The 21,733-nt window shown below is 43.0% G+C and overlaps 1 protein-coding gene across 1 annotated transcript; it reads right to left on the reverse strand.

The window, feature by feature from the left end:
• Nucleotides 1-12,149: 12,149 nt before the first annotated feature.
• On the reverse strand, nt 12,150-19,964 carry pgap3 (post-GPI attachment to proteins phospholipase 3). The gene is made up of 8 exons (XM_041883987.2): nt 19,507-19,964; nt 18,940-19,037; nt 16,356-16,508; nt 16,058-16,120; nt 15,451-15,512; nt 14,959-15,095; nt 14,531-14,735; nt 12,150-14,207 (listed from the first exon to the last, which is right to left on the reverse strand). Exons 1-8 carry the CDS (start codon nt 19,757-19,759, stop codon nt 14,144-14,146), a joined length of 1,035 nt encoding a protein of 344 aa, XP_041739921.1. The 5' UTR covers nt 19,760-19,964; the 3' UTR covers nt 12,150-14,143.
• Between the last annotated feature and the right edge of the window lie 1,769 nt (nt 19,965-21,733).

Raw genomic sequence — 21,733 nt, forward strand, 5'->3', positions numbered from 1 at the left:
GTTTAGAGCTTGAGGTAGTCACCTCATACAAGTACTTGGGAGTATGGCTAGACAGTACACTGTCCTTCTCTCAACACATATCAAAGCTGCAGGCTAAGGTTAAATCTAGACTTGGTTTCCTCTATCGTAATCGCTCCTCTTTCACCCCAGCTGCCAAACTAACCATGATTCAGATGACCATCCTACCCATGCTAGATTACGGAGCCGTAATTTATAGATCGGCAGGTAAAGGTGCTCTCGAGCGGCTAGATGTTCTTTACCATTCGGCCATCAGATTTGCCACCAATGTTCCTTATAGGACATATCACTGCACTCTATATTCCTCTGTAAACTGGTCATCTCTGTTTACCCGTCGCAAGACCCACTGGTTGAAGCTTATTTATAAAACCCTCTTAGGCCTCACTCCCCCCTATCTGTGATACCAACTGCAGCCCTCATCCTCCACATACAACACCCGTTCTGCCAGCCACATTCTGTTAAAGGATCCAAAGCACACGCATTCATGGGTCGCTCCTCTTTTCAGTTCGCGGCAGCTAGCGACTGGAACAAGATGCAAAAAACACTCAAACTGGACAGTTTTATCTTCATCTCTTCATTCAAAGACTCAATCATGGACACACTTACTGACAGTTGTGGCTGCTTCGCGTGATGTATTGTTGTCTCTACCTTCTTGCCCTTTGTGCTGTTGTATGTGCCCAATAATGTTTGTACCATGTTTTGTGCTGCTACCATGTTGTGCTGCTGCCATGTTGTGTTGCTACCATGTTGTTGTCATGTTGTGTTGCTGCCGTGTTATGTGGTTGTCTTAGGTCTCTCTCTATGTAGTGTTGTGGTGTCTCTCTTGTCGTGATGTGTGTTTTGTCCTATATTTTATTTATTTATGTATTTATTTTTAATCCCAGCCCCCGTCCCCGCAGGAGGCCTTTTGCCTTTTGGTAGGCCGTCATTGTAAATAAGATTTATTTCTTAACTGACTTGCCTAGTTAAATAAATGTTAAATAAACAAAAAAATTAAATAAAATGTCCAGCAAGAAGCATAGCAAGAAGCATAGCTGATAGATTAATTTGTATTTTAAGAATAATGACTAAAGGATTTCACCCCAAATACAATATACATTTGTGAACGGTGTTAGAGTTATAATGTAGTGTCAACCAACTAACAGAGGGGGGGAAGTTAGAAACTGTTGAGAAAGCATTCCAGGGTAAAGGGGACTAATAAACTGTTTAAAGGTGGGCGGAGCAAAGTGCCTTTGTGTGTCAAGGGATATAAAAGCTGTATGTTTTTTGGCGCCAGAGCTCTCCATGATTAAAACATACAGATCATTCTTGTTGGTTGCGGACCTTCGTTTAATTCATGATTAAACCAGAGCCTTACACCCTCTGGGAATTATTCAAAGCATTAAGTTTGATTAATTAGAGATAGAAATTCTCGTGACAATAGCCTTCATTCTTACCAAGTCCTTTACATCTCCAAGGCCATGAGTCATGAATCAAACATGCAGGCAGGCTGGCATGCAGGATGCATGGGATAAGAAGGGGAAAACATACACATACAGTGGGGAGAACAAGTATTTGATACACTGCAGATTTTGCAGGTTTTCCTACTTACAAAGCATGTAGAGGTCTGTAATTTTTATCATAGGTACACTTCAACTGTGAGAGACGGAATCTAAAACAAAAATCCAGAAAATCACATTGTATGATTTTTAAGTAATTAATTTGGATTTTATTGCATGACATAAGTATTTGATCACCTACCAACCAGTCAGAATTCCGGCTCTCACAGACCTGTTCGTTTTTCTTTAAGAAGCCCTCCTGTTCTCCACTCATTACCTGTATTAACTGCACCTGTTCGAACTCGTTACCTGTATAAAAGACACCTGTCCACACACTCAATCAAACAGACTCCAACCTCTCCACAATGGCCAAGACCAGAGAGCTGTGTAAGGACATCAGGGATAAAATTGTAGACCTGCACAAGGCTGGGATGGGCTACAGGACAATAGGCAAGCAGCTTGGTGAGATGGCAACAACTGTTGGCGCAATTATTAGAAAATGGAAGAAGTTCAAGATGACGGTCAATCACCCTCGGTCTGGGGCTCCATGCAAGATCTCACCTCGTGGGGCATCAATGATCATGAGGAAGGTGAGGGATCAGCCCAGAACTACACGGCAGGACCTGGTCAATGACCTGAAGAGAGCTGGGACCACAGTATCAAAGAAAACCATTAGTAACACACTACGCCGTCATGGATTAAAATCCTGCAGCGCACGCAAGGTCCCCCTGCTCAAGCCAGCGCATGTCCAGGCCCGTCTGAAGTTTGCCAATGACCATCTGGATGATCCAGAGGAGGAATGGGAGAAGGTCATGTGGTCTGATGAGACAAAAATATAACTTTTTGGTCTAAACTCCACTCGCCCTGTTTGGAGGAAGAAGAAGGATAAGTACAACCCCAAGAACACCATCCCAACCGTGAAGCATGGAGGTGGACACATCATTCTTTGGGGATGCTTTTTTGCAAAGGGGACAGGACGACTGCACCGTATTGAGGGGAGGATGGATGGGGCCATGTATCGCGAGATCTTGGCCAACAACCTCCTTCCCTCAGTAAGAGCATTGAAGATGGGTCGTGGCTGGGTCTTCCAGCATGACAACGACACGAAACACACAGCCAGGGCAACTAAGGAGTGGCTCCGTATGAAGCATCTCAAGGTCCTGGAGTTGCCTAGCCAGTCTCCAGACCTGAACCCAATAGAAAATCTTTGGAGGGAGCTGAAAGTCCGTATTGCCCAGCGACAGCCCCGAAACCTGAAAGATCTGGGGAAGGTCTGTATGGAGGAGTGGGCCAAAATCCCTGCTGCAGTGTGTGCAAACCTGGTCAAGACCTACAGGAAACGTATGATCTCTGTAATTGCAAACAAAGGTTTCTGTACCAAATATTAAGTTATGCTTTTCTGATGTATCAAATACTTATGTCATGCAATAAAATGCAAATTAATTACTTAAAAATCAGACAATGTGATTTTCTGGATTTTTGTTTTAGATTCCGTCTCTTACAGTTGAAGTGTACCTATGATAAAAATTACAGACCTCTACATGCTTTGTAAGTAGGAAAACCTGCAAAATCGGCAGTGTATCAAATACTTGTTCTCCCCACTGTATTTCCCATCATGCTCTATTACAGGGTGATTTTCAGTATTGTTTGTTTTAATATCTGTATTTTTACATGTATATTGATTGGTTGATTAATGTTATGCTACAAAAAGATAAATAACACATTTTTCTAAACTAACCCAATTTGTTAGTAGTTGGACTTATTGCACTGGTTACTGGGATGGTTGTTCCGGTTTATATGACTGATGTAGTCTCAGTATTCAATCTTCCCTAACCTGGCAGTAATTCTGAATGCAGGTTGCAGGTGATAAACCAGGATGAAACCAGAAGTTTACATACACCTTAGCCAAATACATTTAAACTCAGTTTTTCACAATTCCTGACATTTAATCCAAGTAAAAATTCCCTGTCTAAGGTCAGTTAGGATCACCACTTTATTTTAAGAATGTGAAATGTCAGAATAATAGTAGAGATAATTATTTATTTCAGCTTTTATTTATTTCATCACATTCCCAGTGGGTCAGAAGTTTACATACACTCAATTAGTATTTGGTAGCATTGCCATTAAATTGTTTAACTTGTGTCAAACGTTTTGGGTAGCCTTCCACAAGCTTCCCACAATAAGTTGGGTGAATTTTGGCCCATTCCTCCTGACAGAGCTGGTGTAACTGAATCAGGTTTTTCAGTTCTGCCCACACATTTTCTATAGGTATGAGGTCATGGCTTTGTGATGGCCACTCCAATACCTTGACTTTGTTGTCCTTAAGCCATTTTGGCACAACTTTGGAAGTATGCTTGGGGTCATTGTCCATTTGGAAGACCCATTTGCGACCAAGCTTTAACTTCCTGACTGATGTCTTGAGATGTTGCTTCAATGTATCCACATAATATTCCTTCCTCATGATGCCATCTATTTTGTGAAGTGCACCAGTCCCTCCTGCAGCAAAGCACCCCCACAGCATGATATGGCCACACCTGTGCTTTACGGTTGGGATGGTGTTCTTCGGCTTGCAAGCCACCCCCTTTTTCCTCCAAACATAATGATGGTCATTATGGCCAAACAGTTCTATTTTTGTTTCATCAGACCAGAGGAAATTTCTCCAAAAAGTATGATCTTTGTCCCCATGTGCAGTTGCAAACCGTAGTCTGGCTTTTTTATGCCGGTTTAGCCGGGTTGGACAACTACGGGGAGTTCGCTCGCCTCTTTCGGCTGGCTTCAATCACCCGCCCGAGGGTCGAGAGGCGGGCGAGCGGCTGGTCCACCAGAGGGTTCTCACGGGGTGGTTGCGAGAGTGTCAGGGTAGGTGTCTCGGTGTTTCCGTTGGTGCAACCACGGTGGACAGTACCTCCACCGTGCGCATTCCCCCCGAATACCTCGACCAAGTCACCACCTCATCGGGCGGGGGATTGCGCAATAAACCTCCGGGTAGACGCTGTGCCTCCCAGGAGTCATGTGTATCGCCTGTCACAGGCTGAAACGGAGGCTATGGAGACATACGTCACCAAGACCCTGAGCCAGGGGTTTATAAGTCCCTCCACTTCGCCCGCCTCCTCAAGTTTATTTTTAGTGAAGAAGAAAGACGGCGGTCTGCGCCCTTGCATTGATTATCGATCACTGAACAAAGAGACAATACGATTTAGTTATCCTCTCCCCCTCATTCCTTCGGTGATCGAGTCAATGCATGGGGCGCACTTCTTTACCAAATTAGTTCTCCGGAGTGCGTACAACCTGGTGCGTGTCCGAGAGGGGGACGAGTGGAAGACAGCATTCAGCACAACCACGGGGCATTATGAATACCTGGTGATGCCTTACGGTGTGATGAATGCTCCATCTGTCTTCCAGTCCTTTGTGAACGAGGTGTTTTGGGACATGCTTAGTCGCGGTGTAGTGGTGTACTTCGATTACATTCTGGTGTATTCCGCTATTCGCGCCGAGCATGTGTCCCTGGTTCGCAAAATGCTGGCCCGACTGTTGGAAAATGACCTTTCTGCCAAGGCAGAAAAGTGTCTGTTTTTCCAACAGTCCGTCTCCTTCCTCGGATATCACATTACCACCTCAGGTGTGGAGTTGGAGGGAGATCGCATTTCAGCCGTGCGTAATTGGCCGACTCCAACCACGGTAAAGGAGGTGCAGCGCTTTATTGGCTTTGCCAACTACTATTGGAGGTTTATCCAGGGCTTTGGCAAGGTCGCAGCTCCCATTACATCTCTGTTGAAGGGTGGGCCGTCCCGGCTCCGCTGGTCTGCTGAGGCTGACAGGGCCTTCAGTAACCTGAGGGGTCTTTTCACCTCAGCCCCGGTACTGGCCCACCCTGATCCATCACTACCATTCGTAGTGGAGGTGGATGCGTCCGAGGTAGGGATAGGCGCTGTCCTATCTCAATGCTCGGGCACGCCACCCAAGCTCTGCCCCTGTACCTTCTTCTCCAAGAAGCTCAGCCCGGCGGAGCAGAACTACGACGTTGGTGATCGGGAACTGTTGGCTGTTGTCCGAGCCCTGACTGTGTGGAGGCACTGGCTCGAAGGGGAGAAATACCCTTTCCTTGTCTGGACGGACCACCGTAACCTGGAGTACATCCGGGCAGCGAGGAGGCTGAACCCTCGCCAGGCCATGTGGGCCCTATTCTTTACCCGGTTTGATTTCACTCTATCATACATCCCGGGTATGAAGAACGTGTAGGCAGACATACTTTCATGGCTGTACGACACAGAGGAGAGGCCCAGAGACAACACCCCCATACTCCTGGCCTCCTGCATTGTGGCGCCGGTAGTATGAGCGATGGACATGGATATAGAGCAGGCATTACGCACAGAGCCATCTCCACCTCAGTGTCCAGCTGGGCTGCAGTACGTGCCTGCTCTTGTCCGTGACTGTCTGATCTACTGGGCACACACGTCCCCCTCCTCTGGTCACCCAGGTATCGGTCGTACAGTGTGCTGCCTGACCAGGTGATCAGGTCTGGCTCTGGCGCTGCTGCCGCATCACATCTCATCATTCCATTTGTTTTGTCTATTACACACACCTGGTTCATATCCCCTCATTAGTACGTGTATAAGTGTTCCCTCTGCCCCCTTGTCCTTGTGGGTGATTGTTTAATGTGAGGAGAGAGTAGCTCGGTTGAGCTACATGTATTTTGTATTGCCGGGGTATATTTTCCTTGTGTGCCTGTTTTGTTCCAGTGCACCTGTTTTGCGCACTGGACTGTTTGACACTATCCTGCGTAACTCTGTATTCCGGAATAAACTCTGTATTCTGTGATTTACCCTCCTGCGCCTGACTCCTTCAAATCACCCATCACAACACCAATGGTTACCTTCCAGGTAATATGATCCACATCTCATCAGCTGTCAGTGACTTCCTCCTCTTTAATCAATCAACCACACACACACACACACACACGCACACACATGACTCAAATCATAAGTACAGTAATCTTTCTGTGTTTGTCTCTTTCTATCATGTTGAAGTGTAGGTTTCCATCCTCCTTGAAACCACCTGTTCTTATGGTGTCATCCTCACATCAGATCACAGCATACATATCTGTTGCTACACAACACAGATACAGACACAATACATTACATATACAATTAGTCACAATTTCACTGGAAAGATGGAAATCAAGGTTTGTACAGAATAAGATCAGATGAGATCAGTCGATGCAGGTACAACCACCATTCCGTAAGGTGGTAATTTCTGTTAATGATAATGTAATAATAATGTCCCAGTGATATGTATACCTGTCTGTTTAGGCTGGCTAAGTCCAGAGGACGGTGGTCACTAGATTGGGATGGGGAAGACACTGGGCTGCCGCCTCACTAGGAGTGAAGGAGAAAGAGAAAGATTCTTATCTGTTACAGGTGTGTATGTATTATATGATGCAGATCTTCTTTTTTTTTAGCTTGTGTGTGTAAACTTGTGTGTGACCTGACAAAAGCTAAAGATGGGTTCCCCTGGAAGTCTGATAGGAATATGTCCTGTCCAGCTGGTCTAGAATCATCTCAGGAATCTGCCACTATAACGATATAACACAGAGACAGACACACAACTGATAACTTAGCTTAGCTATACCTCATAAGAATGTCATGATGTGTCACCATGCATAAATTACAGTATTGTGATAATCAGATTCCATGTGAGGCAAAGTTATTCACCAGATTCATTCGATCGCTCCCTCTCATACTAGCTAGCTACTCCTCTCTCTCTCACAAACATACACACACACACACACACACACACGGATGGCTTCAACGTAACAGCTTATGAAACATCATTCAATGTGTTAACATTAGCCCTTTTGTTTGCTATATAGTTAACTAGCTACCTACATTAGCTAAAAAGCGATGTAGTCTGGTCAGCATCTAAAACAGATAGCTAGCTAGTCAAGCTAACTCAACTCCATGATTTACGATAGACTTGAGTTTAGCTTGTCTAGCTAGCTGACGCTATGAGAAAGAGCTAGCTAGCCACAATGGAGCCAAATTTCATGTAATCTAGCTAGCTAGTTTAGTTAGCTGCTGTTAGCATATAGCTATCTACAGTTAGCTTGTTGGCTAGCTATCTAGCAATACCAACGAATTACAATACTGAACCAACCAACCAAAACAATTCAGCAATTTTAGCAGCATGCCATCACAACATCTGACCTCTACCTGCCATTCCATTCCGTCCACTGGACTACACTAGCTAGTCATTCCACATAAGCTTCCACTCAACCTTCCATAGCAGTCTGCGCTGTAGCTATACATTGTGTCTCCTCTCCCTCCCTCCCCCCCTCCACGTCTCAAAAACAGTCTTTCAAAGAAGTTTGCACTGATGTTTCCACTTACAATCGTTCACTCTCCTCCCCTAGCAGTCTGCGCTTCCGGTTCTCGTTACATGAGCAGTTTGATTCTCCCAACAATCACTCTATGACAACATTGCCTTATGAGTTGTTCATTGAATATTACATGTTACAATTGACAATATGGCACGTACAACGCCTCATACAGTATATAACGCCTCTTACACCAGTTTCAAACAGCTGAAAATACAATGTTTTTGCTTATGGAGAAAATATTTCACAGCGGTTTAGATTAGGTGTTTTAATATGCCTAAATAGATGTTGGCAAAATACCTCCTTGCACGTTCTCACTGCAAAAAAGTTGCAGATTAGGAGCACCGCGTGGAGGGGTGGGTGTGTGTGTCTGTGTCTTCAACTTGCAGTGGGCAGCCAAGTTTGCTGTCACTCAGTCAGAATGCATTAGCGTTTCATCTTTTTTCCTTACCCTTGCCCCACTTGTTAGATATTATGCACATTTAGCTTGATAGCAAGCTTCCTCGCCATGCGATTTATCATAGTAGAAGGGAGCAGCAATCTAAGACCAAAAACATTTGAGGAAAAGTGATCGGATTAAGTTATGAAGCGAGTGGACAGAGAAATACAGCTTCACTCTATCCAATCAGAGCAGCAGGATCAACGTACAGCCCCAAACTAACCAGTTGAGTTATTTAGTCCATGCACATGACTGACTGAAAGACAGTACAGTATGGTTTAGAAACTCTGTGACTGACTGACATGAGAAAGATTCTTGCTGGCACCTGAACATCTCGGATCATAATCCTATCCAGAAAATTGCTGATATCCGTTACGATACTCGTTTTGTCCGACTACTCGGCACATCCGTAGTTTAGGTGGTACAATGAAAATGAAATGGGCGAACTATTAGAATTTTAGCAACCAGGAAAATGGAGGAGCGATTTCTGCATATTGCACCTTTAATGCAATTCAAACTGCTAGCCTATTCTTGTGATCAAGAAGTTTTGATTTATTTCATATCATTATAAGTTTTGTCAATTTTTTCATTGTCTTTTGTTCGCATGTGAGCACGTGTCTGGTTTCTCTGTCCTGTCAATGTTGAGTGATCAGACATCCTCAGCACGCATTTAGAAGTAGGCTAATTTGCCTGCACGCAAATGTATGCCAGGCCTATAAAAGTTTGATAGTCGAGTATTTCCTATTGTCTTAACACACCACCACGAATGAGCAAATCCTTTAGCCTACCTCTTAATTATAATAATACAAAAAACTAAATATATTTTAAGTGAAATATTAGCTTTTGTCTGAAGAAATTTCGAAAGACCTATGCACTATCAAGGCTTTTCAGCATAAGCAGCTTGACTACTGCTAGAGTACTGTAGCTTTATTGATCTACTGTACTTCAACAACAGATGTACTCACATTGGATGGGTTGATTAGGATTCAAACCTTCTCTCAAACAGCCTAATACATACTCTTAGAGTAGGTTTACCCCATTAATGTACTTGGTATTGTAAACCTGTTTTGGAAAAGCCTTGTTTGTCACGCCCTGACTCAGAGGACGCTTGTATGTTGAGTCAGGGTGTGTATTTTCCTTGCTGTGTTTGTCCATGTTGTACATTCTAGTATGTATAGATCTATGTTGGCCTGTGTGGTTCCCAATCAGAGGCAGCTGTCGCTCGTTGTCTCTGATTGGGGACAATACTTAGGCAGCCTATTGGCACTAGTGGGTTGTGGGATCTTGTTCCAGTTAAGGTATGTTGTGTTGCCTTGGACGTCACGTTTCGGTTTGTTTGTCTTTGTGTTTAATATTTAATAAACATGTACGCATATCACGCTGCTTCTTGGTCCGCCCCGTCTATAAACGAATGTGACATTGTTAGTGCATAGGTCAAATTAGGTTTAGAATTTACTGTCTTTTTCAGCTTCAGACAAAAACTAATATTTCACTTAAAACATATTTTTTTTAAATTAATTTCCAGGGTTTTCTGTCCTGCCACCAAGTCCTGCCACCAAACATTTTTACAGCGCATTATAACTATTTGAAATGGCATAAAACAACATGGCTGTCAATGGCATTTCTTCGGTTGCATGTAATTTTCTATTTAGACCTTTTTTGGAAGTACATACCGGCCGTGATGGCAGTAATGACAATAATTGCTCAGCCAAACGCCATTCTTTGGTAAGTACCGAACATACTTTTAAATTATTAAGCTTGAAAAGCTGGTGAATGGCAAGTTGAATGGATGCTTCCTAGATTTAAAGGAGAATCACCATATTCAACGTCTCTGGTTCAGGTAGGCCTAAGTAATGTTCATGCACACTTCTTTTCACATTTACGTTAGCTGCATAGCTAAGCGTAACGTTTTCTACAGATAATTCATGCTAACACTGCCACTTAAATGTCTTGACATCGATTAACTAGCAGACCATTCATTCAAATAAAACGTACCTCCAAAGTACAGCCCTGTGTCTTCTGGAATGAAACCAATGCGCCATTTTCTAGTGCTGAACTCAAGAGCGCCCACTAGCTTATGGCGAGGTATTACACTACTACCCCTACTTCCCGCGGCTATGGTTTCTAAACAACGGCAAATTGTTGTGGACCTGTCAGCAGAACGTTTGAATTCAACAATGTTTAATATAGACTTTTCCCCCCAACCTAAATGTGATGGACTGTCCATGAATTCTGAAACATTGTAGGGCAGGCTACTCCAAAAAATGCAATTACAGTACTGTGTTTTTGTTCTACTTGACTTTTTGTATTTATTTTTTTAGTACTACTGATATTCACTACTGCATTGTTGGGAAAGAGCAAGCAAAACAGGCATTTCACTGTACTTGTGCACATGACAATAAAAACTTGAAACATAGGCCTACTTCAATGTAAAAGATCAGCTGTTAAATTCAACTTTATACCGGTATTATAAACTTGAACTAGCCTATCTATTTACTAGACTACTAGGTCCAATTAAATGAGAGATGTGCATGGTCATTTATTGTAGGCTGTGGCTCATTCGGGAATATGAACCCATCACGGCCAGAAAAGGTGGTTATGAAGGCGCCTGGCCTGCCACAAGAAGTTGCTAGAGCGCAATGAGCCAAGTAAAGCCCCCCCGGCCAAACCCTTCCCTAACCCAGACGACGCTGGGCCAATTGTGCGCCGCCCTATGGGACTCCCAATCACAGCCAGTTGTGACACAGCCTGGGATCGAACCCAGGTCTGTAGTAACGCCTCTAGTACTGCGATGCAGTGCCTTAGACTGCTGCGCCACTCGGGAGGCCCTATGAGTTCTATGTCTCCAGGAACTGGGTTGGAGAGCCCTGCACTAGACACTGTCTAGTAGTATAATACCTCACCATACATACCCTTGTCAGTGGGGCACTCTTGAGCACTGGCGATCGACTTGACGATCATCAACCAGAAAATGAGCCTCGTCTTACTGCAGAAATGTATGAGCCTTTTGGGTAAACAACTGGGGTAAATCTCAGATAAAAACGTGCCCTGGTCAAAAGTAGTCCACTGTGTAGGGAATAGGGTGCCATTTGGGACACAAGAAGGGCTTTAGTGAGTAGTCATCAGGGATCATTAGAACAGTTCCTGGAGTTACAGTAGTACATCAGAGGCCTGTTCAGGTTGGTGCCATGTTATAGAACATTCAGATAGAAATCTGTTCAGATAAAAATGTTTCTAATACAGCTGACACAATCTCTTCTACATAATTTATATGTTCTAAACATTTCAACTTTCTGAATATTGGCCAGGGTTCTTTTCTGTAACATCCTTAATTTCTAAGGTAGGTCTATTTAACACCAGGAAGAGATATCTTCGTTCAAAGAGGTTATAAACTTGCTTCCTGGACTGAGCAGAAGTATTAGTACACTGTTGTCATTTATAAATAATAACTACCCACAAGATGGCGGTATTATTCCATTTTTCGTCGTTAATACTGCCATCATGCGGCCAGTTGGGCTATGAAATATGGAGACAAATTGAATATGGAACAATATATGTGTCTGTATTGTTGATAACAGATGTCCCCATTTTGAGATTGTTTCTATACCATATGAAGTCAATTTTTTGCATTGCCTTCATTTTAACTTCCAGTGAACTAAAATAACTCCCACAGTGACTAAAGCAAAGGGTAGATTTGCCTTGTTGTGGATTCAGGCAATATCATAAGGTGAATGTCAATGGTTTGTAAACAGTACATGATGGAAAATAAAAGCAAATAATATGATTCAGAACAAAACTTTTTAATCTAGGTCCTCTCTGTCACTATTCCTGATTTTCCTGTAGCCTTCTTCCCCCACATATCACGCCATCTCTCCCCCCTCTGGCTTTCAGTGAAGCTATATATATATATATATACACACACACACGGTCAGCCATGCTTTCATACAGCGACCCTCACACACATACACACACTCACATAGCTGACGCATTGGGGGTCTACTTCAGGGGTAGTGTTATCACACACACCCCCACGTGCGCTCTCTCACCCACACACACACAAGTTGAGACAGTTCATGATGGTCATCCGCAGTAATAACAGAACCTTGAGGAGAAACACGAGCAACACATACTCTTCATTGTTCACATGCTCACATACAACAAAGGCATGGACAGAATTTAAAATGTACACACATGGTTACATGCATGCAGTGCACACATACACACACACACACAGTGCACATAACTATGGCACAGCAAACAAACGGAAATAAAGTTATACTTTGTATGAATTCAAGCTATTACAATTTAGTTGCCAATGTTTAGTTCTAGAGAGCAACATAGGAAAGGCAGATGGTTAAATGTGGCAAAGGAAATGGTAATAAGTTACCAAGCATACAGATAGTGTAATGTACGTACACAAACAACAAATTGACAAGGCAGGGTGTTACATGTAAGGCAAAAGTGGAGAGAACACATTCTCCAGAGTGCTGTGGTAGCATCTCAGCATCGAGTAGTGTGTGATATTGAGACCATGGGTGCAATGCATCCAAACACATCCAAAATTGGGGGCAGGGCACACACACACACTAAACCAGGTGTTATTGGTCACCCCTGTGTCTGACCCTCACTTTTGTTAAGTACAATAGGTTAACTGCACAGTACACTCCCCCTGTCCACAACTCTATACTTCTATCCTATTGTCCCACTCCCATCTCTCCTTTTCCTCACACAGAAAGGCAATCAAGGTGAATAAAAATAAGACTTCCATTACATGATAACCTAAAACAAAACCACAAGTGGTCATAACCGAGAAAAACTATCAACACAACAATGTCAAATAAATCTTAAATGGCAACAAATACAAAATCTAATTTGAAAATCCATTTAAAAGAATATCAAATAAAAGAAGCAGCAATGGAAATAGCATAGGCGCAAAAATCAAGGTAATGGCGAAAAAAAAAAAAAAATAGTCAGCTGGAATGGCCTCCAAACATGCTCCCTGGTCCCCTTCCCCCCACTCCAGAACAATCCGCTGGCATCCCCACCCTGACAGGGGGCACCTCTCTCACTCTGTATGTCGGGACACTTTTGGCACAGATGGACTTGGGCACATGCAGCTGCAGTTTCTATAATGTAAACTCAAACCATGCCCTCATGTACAAGAGGGTTGCGTTTATTAGGGCACACCATTTCTCATTGGACGAGTTCAGATGGAACCTCTTCGTTTCAGACCACTTTCTTCCATTTCGTGCCTATTGAACATGACCCAGGGATTAAGGCCCCGTTTTCGATCACTTTCAAAGGACTGCCCGATTTTGACAGCTAATGCATTCCGTGTCTGTTATGGGGCTAACTTCAAGCCTACGAAGCCTATTCTGTAGAGGACTTTGATCAAATCGATATGCATGCGTGCCGGTGGATACCCAATGTGCATCTGGTCTACTGTGTAAAATGTCCAGTATTCTATTAATATTTAGATCAAGTTTAATGACAAAGGGGCCTTATTTCTCACTCTATACAAGGCAAAGCTTACTGAATGCAAACATCAAGTCAAGAAAAATCTCATGTGAAAAATTATTATTTGAAATAATTTCATCAACCCCCCAAAAAACATGAAATAAAATCAACAAAAAAAGTATATACTTTGATGGAATTCATGGATGCACAGGTGCCATGCAGGTAGCCATTGCGACTGAGCTCCACCCCATTCTGGTGCACGGCTGCCTTGATTGGTGAGTGAGGAAAGAGGCAGGGTGAAGTGGTGATGAGCTCCTGCTACTCCAGTTTCACACCAGTCTTCTCTGTGTTGAGTAGATGGAGACTGTCGTCTATCAAGAAACTGTGGAGGAAAAAAGAGACTAAGTTGGTTAGGGAATAGAGGTGCAAAACGAAAACAAGCCTAGATGTTGGATGATGGTTGTGTAAAGGTTGAGGGGAAGCTGTTGAAAGGTTTCAAGTGCTGTCCTTTTCTTATGGATTATCTATGAGGACTACTTTTGGAGTAGAAGAACTTGAGTGAGCACTCTGTTTATAGCTTTCAAAAACGTGAAAAAGTGCTCTGTAGAGTAAGTGGGAGCAAGTATTTACAATCAGCCTGTCCTCCCCATTTCTCTATCCACCAGCCTCCACTGGTGTAGGTCGATAGACAAGAGGTCTACGTGCCTGTAAAAGAGGAAGTGCACCGGCACAGTGCTGAGGTGCCAGACTGCATGGGCATCCAGGACCCAAAACAGTGGCGGGAAGTCAAGCAGCTCCAGCAGGGCCAGGCCATGGAGCAGCACCACCACCAAGCCACACTTCCACCAGTAGGGCAGTGTACGCCGGTTCTGCCAGCACCAGCACAGCCACCACAGCAGGTTCACTATGCCTGTGGAAGGGGAGGAATAGGGAACAGGAGGTGGTGGAGAGAGGCGGGAATGAGGAGAGAGAGGGTGGAGGGGGTAGGGGATAGTGTGGTAGGGAAAACGAGAGAGATTGAGACTGACTGCAAGCAGGGAAATGCTAAAGTGAATGTTACCATGGGAACAATTGACTAGCATTAAATATTTGTGTTCTTTGCTTGTTATGGACTAAGGTACGGTTAACTGTACCTATGGTGGCGTTGGCAGCCATGTTGTAACCGTAGTCGAAGCTAACGAAGGTCAGGTAAGACACGTGGGAGGTGAAGGCCAGGATGAGCAGGACCCCTACCATGCTGGACACCCCCGGCTTCTTCAGCCCCAACGTCCTGGGGAGATATAAGGGTCAATGTCATATCATACATTGTCCTAAAATGTAACCATACAGAGGTTAATAATCACCCTTCATATGTTCCTTGTATTTATGAGGCATCTATTAACAAACCCAGGAATAAAGTACTTTATGGAAGGAAATATTTGTTGCCAACCGCAAGAGTTATGTATGTGATATAAACATAGATGAACATAAATATTATCACTCATGGCTTATTGAGGTCTGTGTTCTATACTGATGCAGTTTGTCTTTGTCAATTATCCTTCAGTGTCTTTACTGTATGCCACAGGGGTTAAATCAACAATATTATTGAGGAAGAGTATGAGAAAAAAGCCTGTTTTTAAGCTTACCTCACACAGCATAGGTAGATAGAGTAGAGGATGACAGCAGATGCGCAGAAGTAGTCCATTTTCTTGAAGAAAGGTAAATAAACAGATTGGCAAATATTTTGTTTATAAAACGGTTAGTTCTGACCAACAAAAAAATAACTGTGAAGAAGAGATCACCCTCAACCTCGAGGGATTGCTGATGAGGTGTTAGTTATTGACAATAATCCATGGCAAATGCCTGTTAACAGTTCCATCTGAATTATTATTCTGCATCCTAATTCATGAATTGAAAAATGTTCATAGAAAATAAATAGGTAGTTTTCAATTCATGAATTGAACACCACAAAGAGTGGTGACTGGTGAGTGGCAGAGAGCAGTCTAACTGAATCGGACTGATGTAATCTGAGGATCATACAGTTATCTAAATTTTACTCAAATGAGAAAACAAATTGCATTTCTATGGAGAAATTCTATGTCCAATTCAACAGGAATTGAAGTGGAATTGACTTCTACCCTGGTTTCTCAACGTATGCTATGCATCACAGACTGCTATACCCTAATTGTAACACATGCTGTATTAACCACTTGCTGTATGAAATGATAGGATGACATAGGCTTTGACCATTACCTCAGTGAGATAGGTGTCCCGAGTGTGGAACACTGTGGACCAGAACCAAGCATTGAGAGAAACCTGAATAAAGAGAAAGAGATCTTATTAAAAACTAGTTTACATAAGTATATTTTAATATGAATAAGCAAAAAGTTTAAGTTACGTTTCTGAAAACTTAAATTCATTAAACTTCTGGACACTCAAATGCACACATTACAATGTACAGGAAAATGCTACAATGGTGTAAGACTTGATGGACCTCTGTCTTACTCACACACACACGACACACTCACTAAACAAACACATTCAAACACACCAGAGAGAAGGCGGTGATGGTGTAGTACATGGGGCTCTGGCGTGGGACAGAGCTGCGGTAGCGCAGCAGCATCAGAAGGCAGGCCAGGCCGTTGAGCAGAGAGGCCAGAGCAGACGCCGGCTCCTCGAAGCACAGGAACCGAGCAAATGGCCACTGTAGAAGACAGCAGGACAAAGAAGGAAAGAGTGAGACTAAATAAAGTGAATCCTAGTATTTCATTATCCCCATAAATAGCCTAGTGGTTAATTTCCAAACCTCTCCTTGAGTACCCCCAAACTGTTCCACAGCCGTAGAGGTTGATTGATTTTATTTTACACACACACACACACACACACACACACACACACACACATTTTTAAAACGTGACAGGAATATCACAAAAGAGTCAGAGACTTACAGTGCCTTCAATGTATTCACACCCTTTGACTTTTTCCACATTGTTGTGTTACAATGTGGGATTAAAATGTATTTGTCATTTGTAGTCAACGATCTACACACAACTCTGATGTAAAATTGGATGAAAAATTCTAACATTTATTTTAATTAATGGAAAATAAAACAAAATATATTTTGATTAAATAAGTATTCAACCCCTTGAGTCAATACACGTTAAAATCACCTTTGGCTGTGATTACAGCTGTGAGTCTTTCTGGGTATGTCTCTAAGAGCTTTGCAAACCTGGATTTTACAATATTTGCACATTATCCAGCATGCTTGAAAATATGAAGAGTGGTACTCAGTGAATACTTTGTATTCAGGAAAAAAAATTGCACACTTTTTTGTAGTACTACTTTAGTGCCTTATTGCAAACCGGATGCATGTTTTGTATCCTGGCTTCCTTCTTTTCACTCTCATTTAGGTTAGTATTGTGGAGTAACTACAATGTTGTTGATCCATCCTCAGTTCTTTGGTTTAAAATCACCATTGGCCTCATGGTGAAATCCCTGAGCAGTTTCCTTAGGAAGGAAGTCTATCTTTGTAGTGACTGGGTGTATTGATTCCACAGGAGGTTGGTGGCACCTTCATTGGGGAGAACGGGTTTGTGGTAATAATGACTGGAGCGGAATTGGTGGAATGGTATCAAATACATCAAACACATGGTTTCCAGGTGTTTGATGCCATTCCATTTGCTAGATTCCGGTCATTATTATGAGCCGTTCTCCCTCAGCAGCCTCCTGTGATTGATCCACTATCCAAAGTGTAATTAATAACTTCACCATGCTCAAAGGGATATTCAATGTCTGCTTTTTAAAAATTGTTTACCCATCTACCAATAGGTGCCCTTCTTTGCGAGGCATTGGAAAACCTCCCTGGTCTTTGTCGTTGAATCTGTGCTTGAAATTCAATGCTCAACTGAGGGACGTTACAGATAATTGTATGTGTGGGGTACAGAGATGGGGTAGTCATTCAAAAATCATGTTAAACACCATTATTGCACACATAGTTTGTCCATGCAACTTATTGACTTGTTAAGCAAATTTTTACTCCTGAAGTTATTTAGGCTTGCCATAACAAATAGGTTGAATACTTAGACTCAAGACACATCAGCTTTTCATTTTTTACTAATTTGTAATCATTTCTAAAAACATAATTCCACTTTGACATTATGGGGTATTGTGTGTAGATCAGTGACACAAAATCTAAATGTAATCCATTTTAAATGAAGGCTGTAATAACAAAATGTTGAAAAAGACAGGGTGTGAATACTTTCTGAAGGCACTGCATTTCAATTGTGGTCCCTAAATTCCATGGTGCAAAAACACTACAACATTACATAAATACTGATACAGTACATAGATACAGACACATTCCATAGATACAGACATGAAACAATTGTTATATTGCTCGATCATTAGCCAGCTTTTTACATTATTTTTCAATGTTATGGTCGGCATGGATTTGAGTTGCTGTGGTAGTTTGTTCCACTCAACAGTGCTGGTATATAAAATGGTGTTCTTACCAGTTAGGTTCTTAAATATAAAACAGGCAACAGAGTCTCTGGCTCTGGTGTTGTATTGGTAGAAATCTCTAATATAAGTAAAATAATTAGATAAGTACCTGGGGGCTGAGTCAGTAATAATTATATGGACCAGTTGAATTAATATTACCCTTTTCTCTACATATAGCCAGCCTAGCTGCATAAAACCCTTAAGTTTAAGTATAATTCTCACCAGCTTGTTTTGATTGGTCTGTAGCTTATTCTTTAGATGTTTGGGTCTGCTGGTGAACCATGATGTGCACGCATAATCAAAGAGACACTGAACTAGCACACCTGCCAGAGTCCTTAGTGTGACACTATCAAGATATTTTGAGGTCCCGAGCTAGGAATTTAAATGTTTGGTTTATCTTTGTTAAAACCTTCAGGACCAGTCTCACCAGTCAGGTACCTATTCAATTCACACCCAAGGTAGCTGACTGAGGTTTTTGGTGTAACCACAGAGTTGCCCACTGACACTAAAACCAAGGGATTCTGTTTTTCCAAGATGCAGAGAAAGTTTGTTATCTGAAAGCCATTTATTGATATTGGATAACTCTGCACTAAGGATCTCATGGTAAGGTTGACCATAGAATGCAAGGCACATACCTTTCCATGGAACTGTGGGATGCTGTAGCCTTCAGCCTGGTACAGTCCCACCGTTTGCCACATGCACTGGTACCGGCAGTCATCACGACACGTCCAGCCTGGACAAGGGACAGAAAGCTGGAGTTAGACAGTTAGTGGTCGTTCCTGACAATCTACAGCAGTAAGCCAACTTATCTGATGGAACAACACCATAGTGGTCATTGACTGTCTGTAGCTAATTGATTTGACAGAAGCCATGGGGCTAAGGCTTGTTGCATCACAAATAATTCATTAGCAGCACCAATTCAAATGCTCAACTGGCTTCAAAACATCATGCAGTGATCACCCAAAAAAAACACTGTCTGAGTATACGAACAGCTAAACAATGCAGAACAGCCAAACACGCATTTAATGACAGCAATATGTTTTTTAAGCATTTCTAATTTCCACTCTGATTACTAAATTGGTTAACTAGCTACCATATCAGTGGACGCTGCTCTAGTAGTAGCTGGCTGGCGACTGGTTCCCCAGCGCGAGCTAGCAGGCTTTTAAACTTCACAGAACGTGGCGGCGGCAGAAAACTCTCACCTGTCAGCGCCATGTAAGGCGGCTGTGTAGACTGAAAACCTCTGAGCCGAGCTCCGGTGCAGTTGGTCCGAACACATTGCGTGACACAGCCTTGGTAAACTGGCTCCTTGTCGCCTTGGGAGGCCTTCACAGCAGTCGCCGAGAGCAGGAGAAGAGCGACGATTGCCAGGGCAGAGTATCTGACAGCTGTGCAGGGGGGCAGTGGCGAGGCCATGGTCGTAGAGTCGGCACGGGGTAGCGACAGTAGCCGCATTTCATGTCACCCAGAGCCGACGACAAAGGCCCAGCTTTTCATACCCAGATCACTAGAACATCTTTCCACCAAAAGTAGTTGGGTAGGTCCCGAAGAGTCTTTGCGATTCACTGTCCTATGGGTCCACTGTGCACTGTTGTACTTTTCCCCCGCTCCTGCCGTGCAGTTTTCCAAATTCCGGAACAGGAAGTGTGAATAAACATGCGCACTGCGCATGCCGGTGCTTGATAAAGAAAAACAGACCAGAGTCAAATATTTTTTTATAACTAAACCAAGATAGACCACAGCCTATCGTTTTCGATGGGAACAAATGAGTCATAGTGGGCAGAACAAGCAAGAAGGTGGGCAGAGCCAAGCACGAGCTATGAGATCCTATTGGAGTAACATCTGCATATTTCCGTTAGGGATCGCCTATTCTGTGAAGTGCGCGTGTGCAATAACTAAATTCGCCTTTGCGCACCTTCTAAACAACGCGATTTTTAAAAACGTTTGCAAAGGGCAAAATCTAGAAAACGTTTTCCACTCTGTTTATAACAGACTCTAGTTTTGGGAACAGAAAACTGTATTGAGATCAAATGTTTCATCGATGAGAACATTTGCAGAATGTCGGCCAAAATCCATCTCGATCCATCTTCTGCCACTGCTCGCCAGTGGGCTTCCTCTCACTACCATATTTGGTAGTAAGTTGAAACACCAAGCGGATGCTTCACATTTATACATCCTGTGAAATATTGGCGTCTTTTTCTATCTGTGCTGAGTACCACAGTATGAGTCATAATACCCATAAAACCTAGCGGTCAAACAGGGAAATGGTTCCAATCGTTTTTCACTGTGGTAAAATTGGTTTGAGTTTCGATATTCGCCAGACATTCGGACCTTCAAACTTCAATAGCTCATGAACTATTTGATCTTTATGAAGGAAAAAAGGTGTACAGCATTGCACAGGTCTTGTTTTCCCGATTCTAACCCGAGTTTCATAATCAAATCAAATCTTATTGGCCACATGCGCCGAATACAACAGGTGCAGACATTACAGTGAAATGCTTACTTACAGCCCTTAACCAACAGTGCATTTATTTTTAATAAAAAAGTACAATAAAACAACAACAAAAAAGTGTTGAGAAAAAAAATAGCAGAAGTTAAATAAAATAACAGTAGGGAGGCTATATATACAGGGGGGTACCGGTGCAGAGTAAATGTGCGGGGGCACCGGCTAGTTGAGGTAGTTGAAGTATTTTTTAATATGTACATGTGGGTAGAGTTAAAGTGACTATGCATAAATAATTAACAGAGTAGCAGCAGCGTAAAAAGATGGGGTGGGGGGGCAGTGCAAATAGTCCGGGTAGCCATGATTAGCTGTTCAGGAGTCTTATGGCTTGGGGGTAAAAGCTGTTGAGAAGTCTTTTGGACCTAGACTTGGCACTCCGGTACCGCTTGCCGTGCGGTAGCAGAGAGAACAGTCTATGACTAGGGTGGCTGGAGTCTTTGACAATTTTGAGGGCCTTCCTCTGACACCGCCTGGTATAGAGGTCCTGGATGGCAGGAAGCTTGGCCCCAGTGATGTACTGGGCCGTACGCACTACCCTCTGTAGTGCCTTGCGGTCGGAGGCCAAGCAGTTGCCATACCAGGCGGTGATGCAACCAGTCAGGATGCTCTCGATGGTGCAGCTGTAGAATTTTTTGAGGATCTGAGGACCCATGCCGAATCTTTTCAGTCTCCTGAGGGGGAATAGGCTTTGTCGTGCCCTCTTCACGACTGTCTTGGTGTGTTTGGACCATGATAGTTCGTTGGTGACACAGTCAATGCAACAATACTGAACAAAAATATAAACGCAACATGCAACAATTTCAAAGATTTTACTGAGTTACAGTTCATAGAAGGAAATCAGACAATTGAAATAAATTCATTAGGACCTAATCTATGGATTTCACATGACTGGGCAGGGGCGCAGCCATGGGTGGGCCTGGGAGGGC

This window comes from Coregonus clupeaformis, chromosome 1 (genome assembly GCF_020615455.1).
Source record: "Coregonus clupeaformis isolate EN_2021a chromosome 1, ASM2061545v1, whole genome shotgun sequence".
Lineage (NCBI taxonomy): Eukaryota > Metazoa > Chordata > Actinopteri > Salmoniformes > Salmonidae > Coregonus > Coregonus clupeaformis.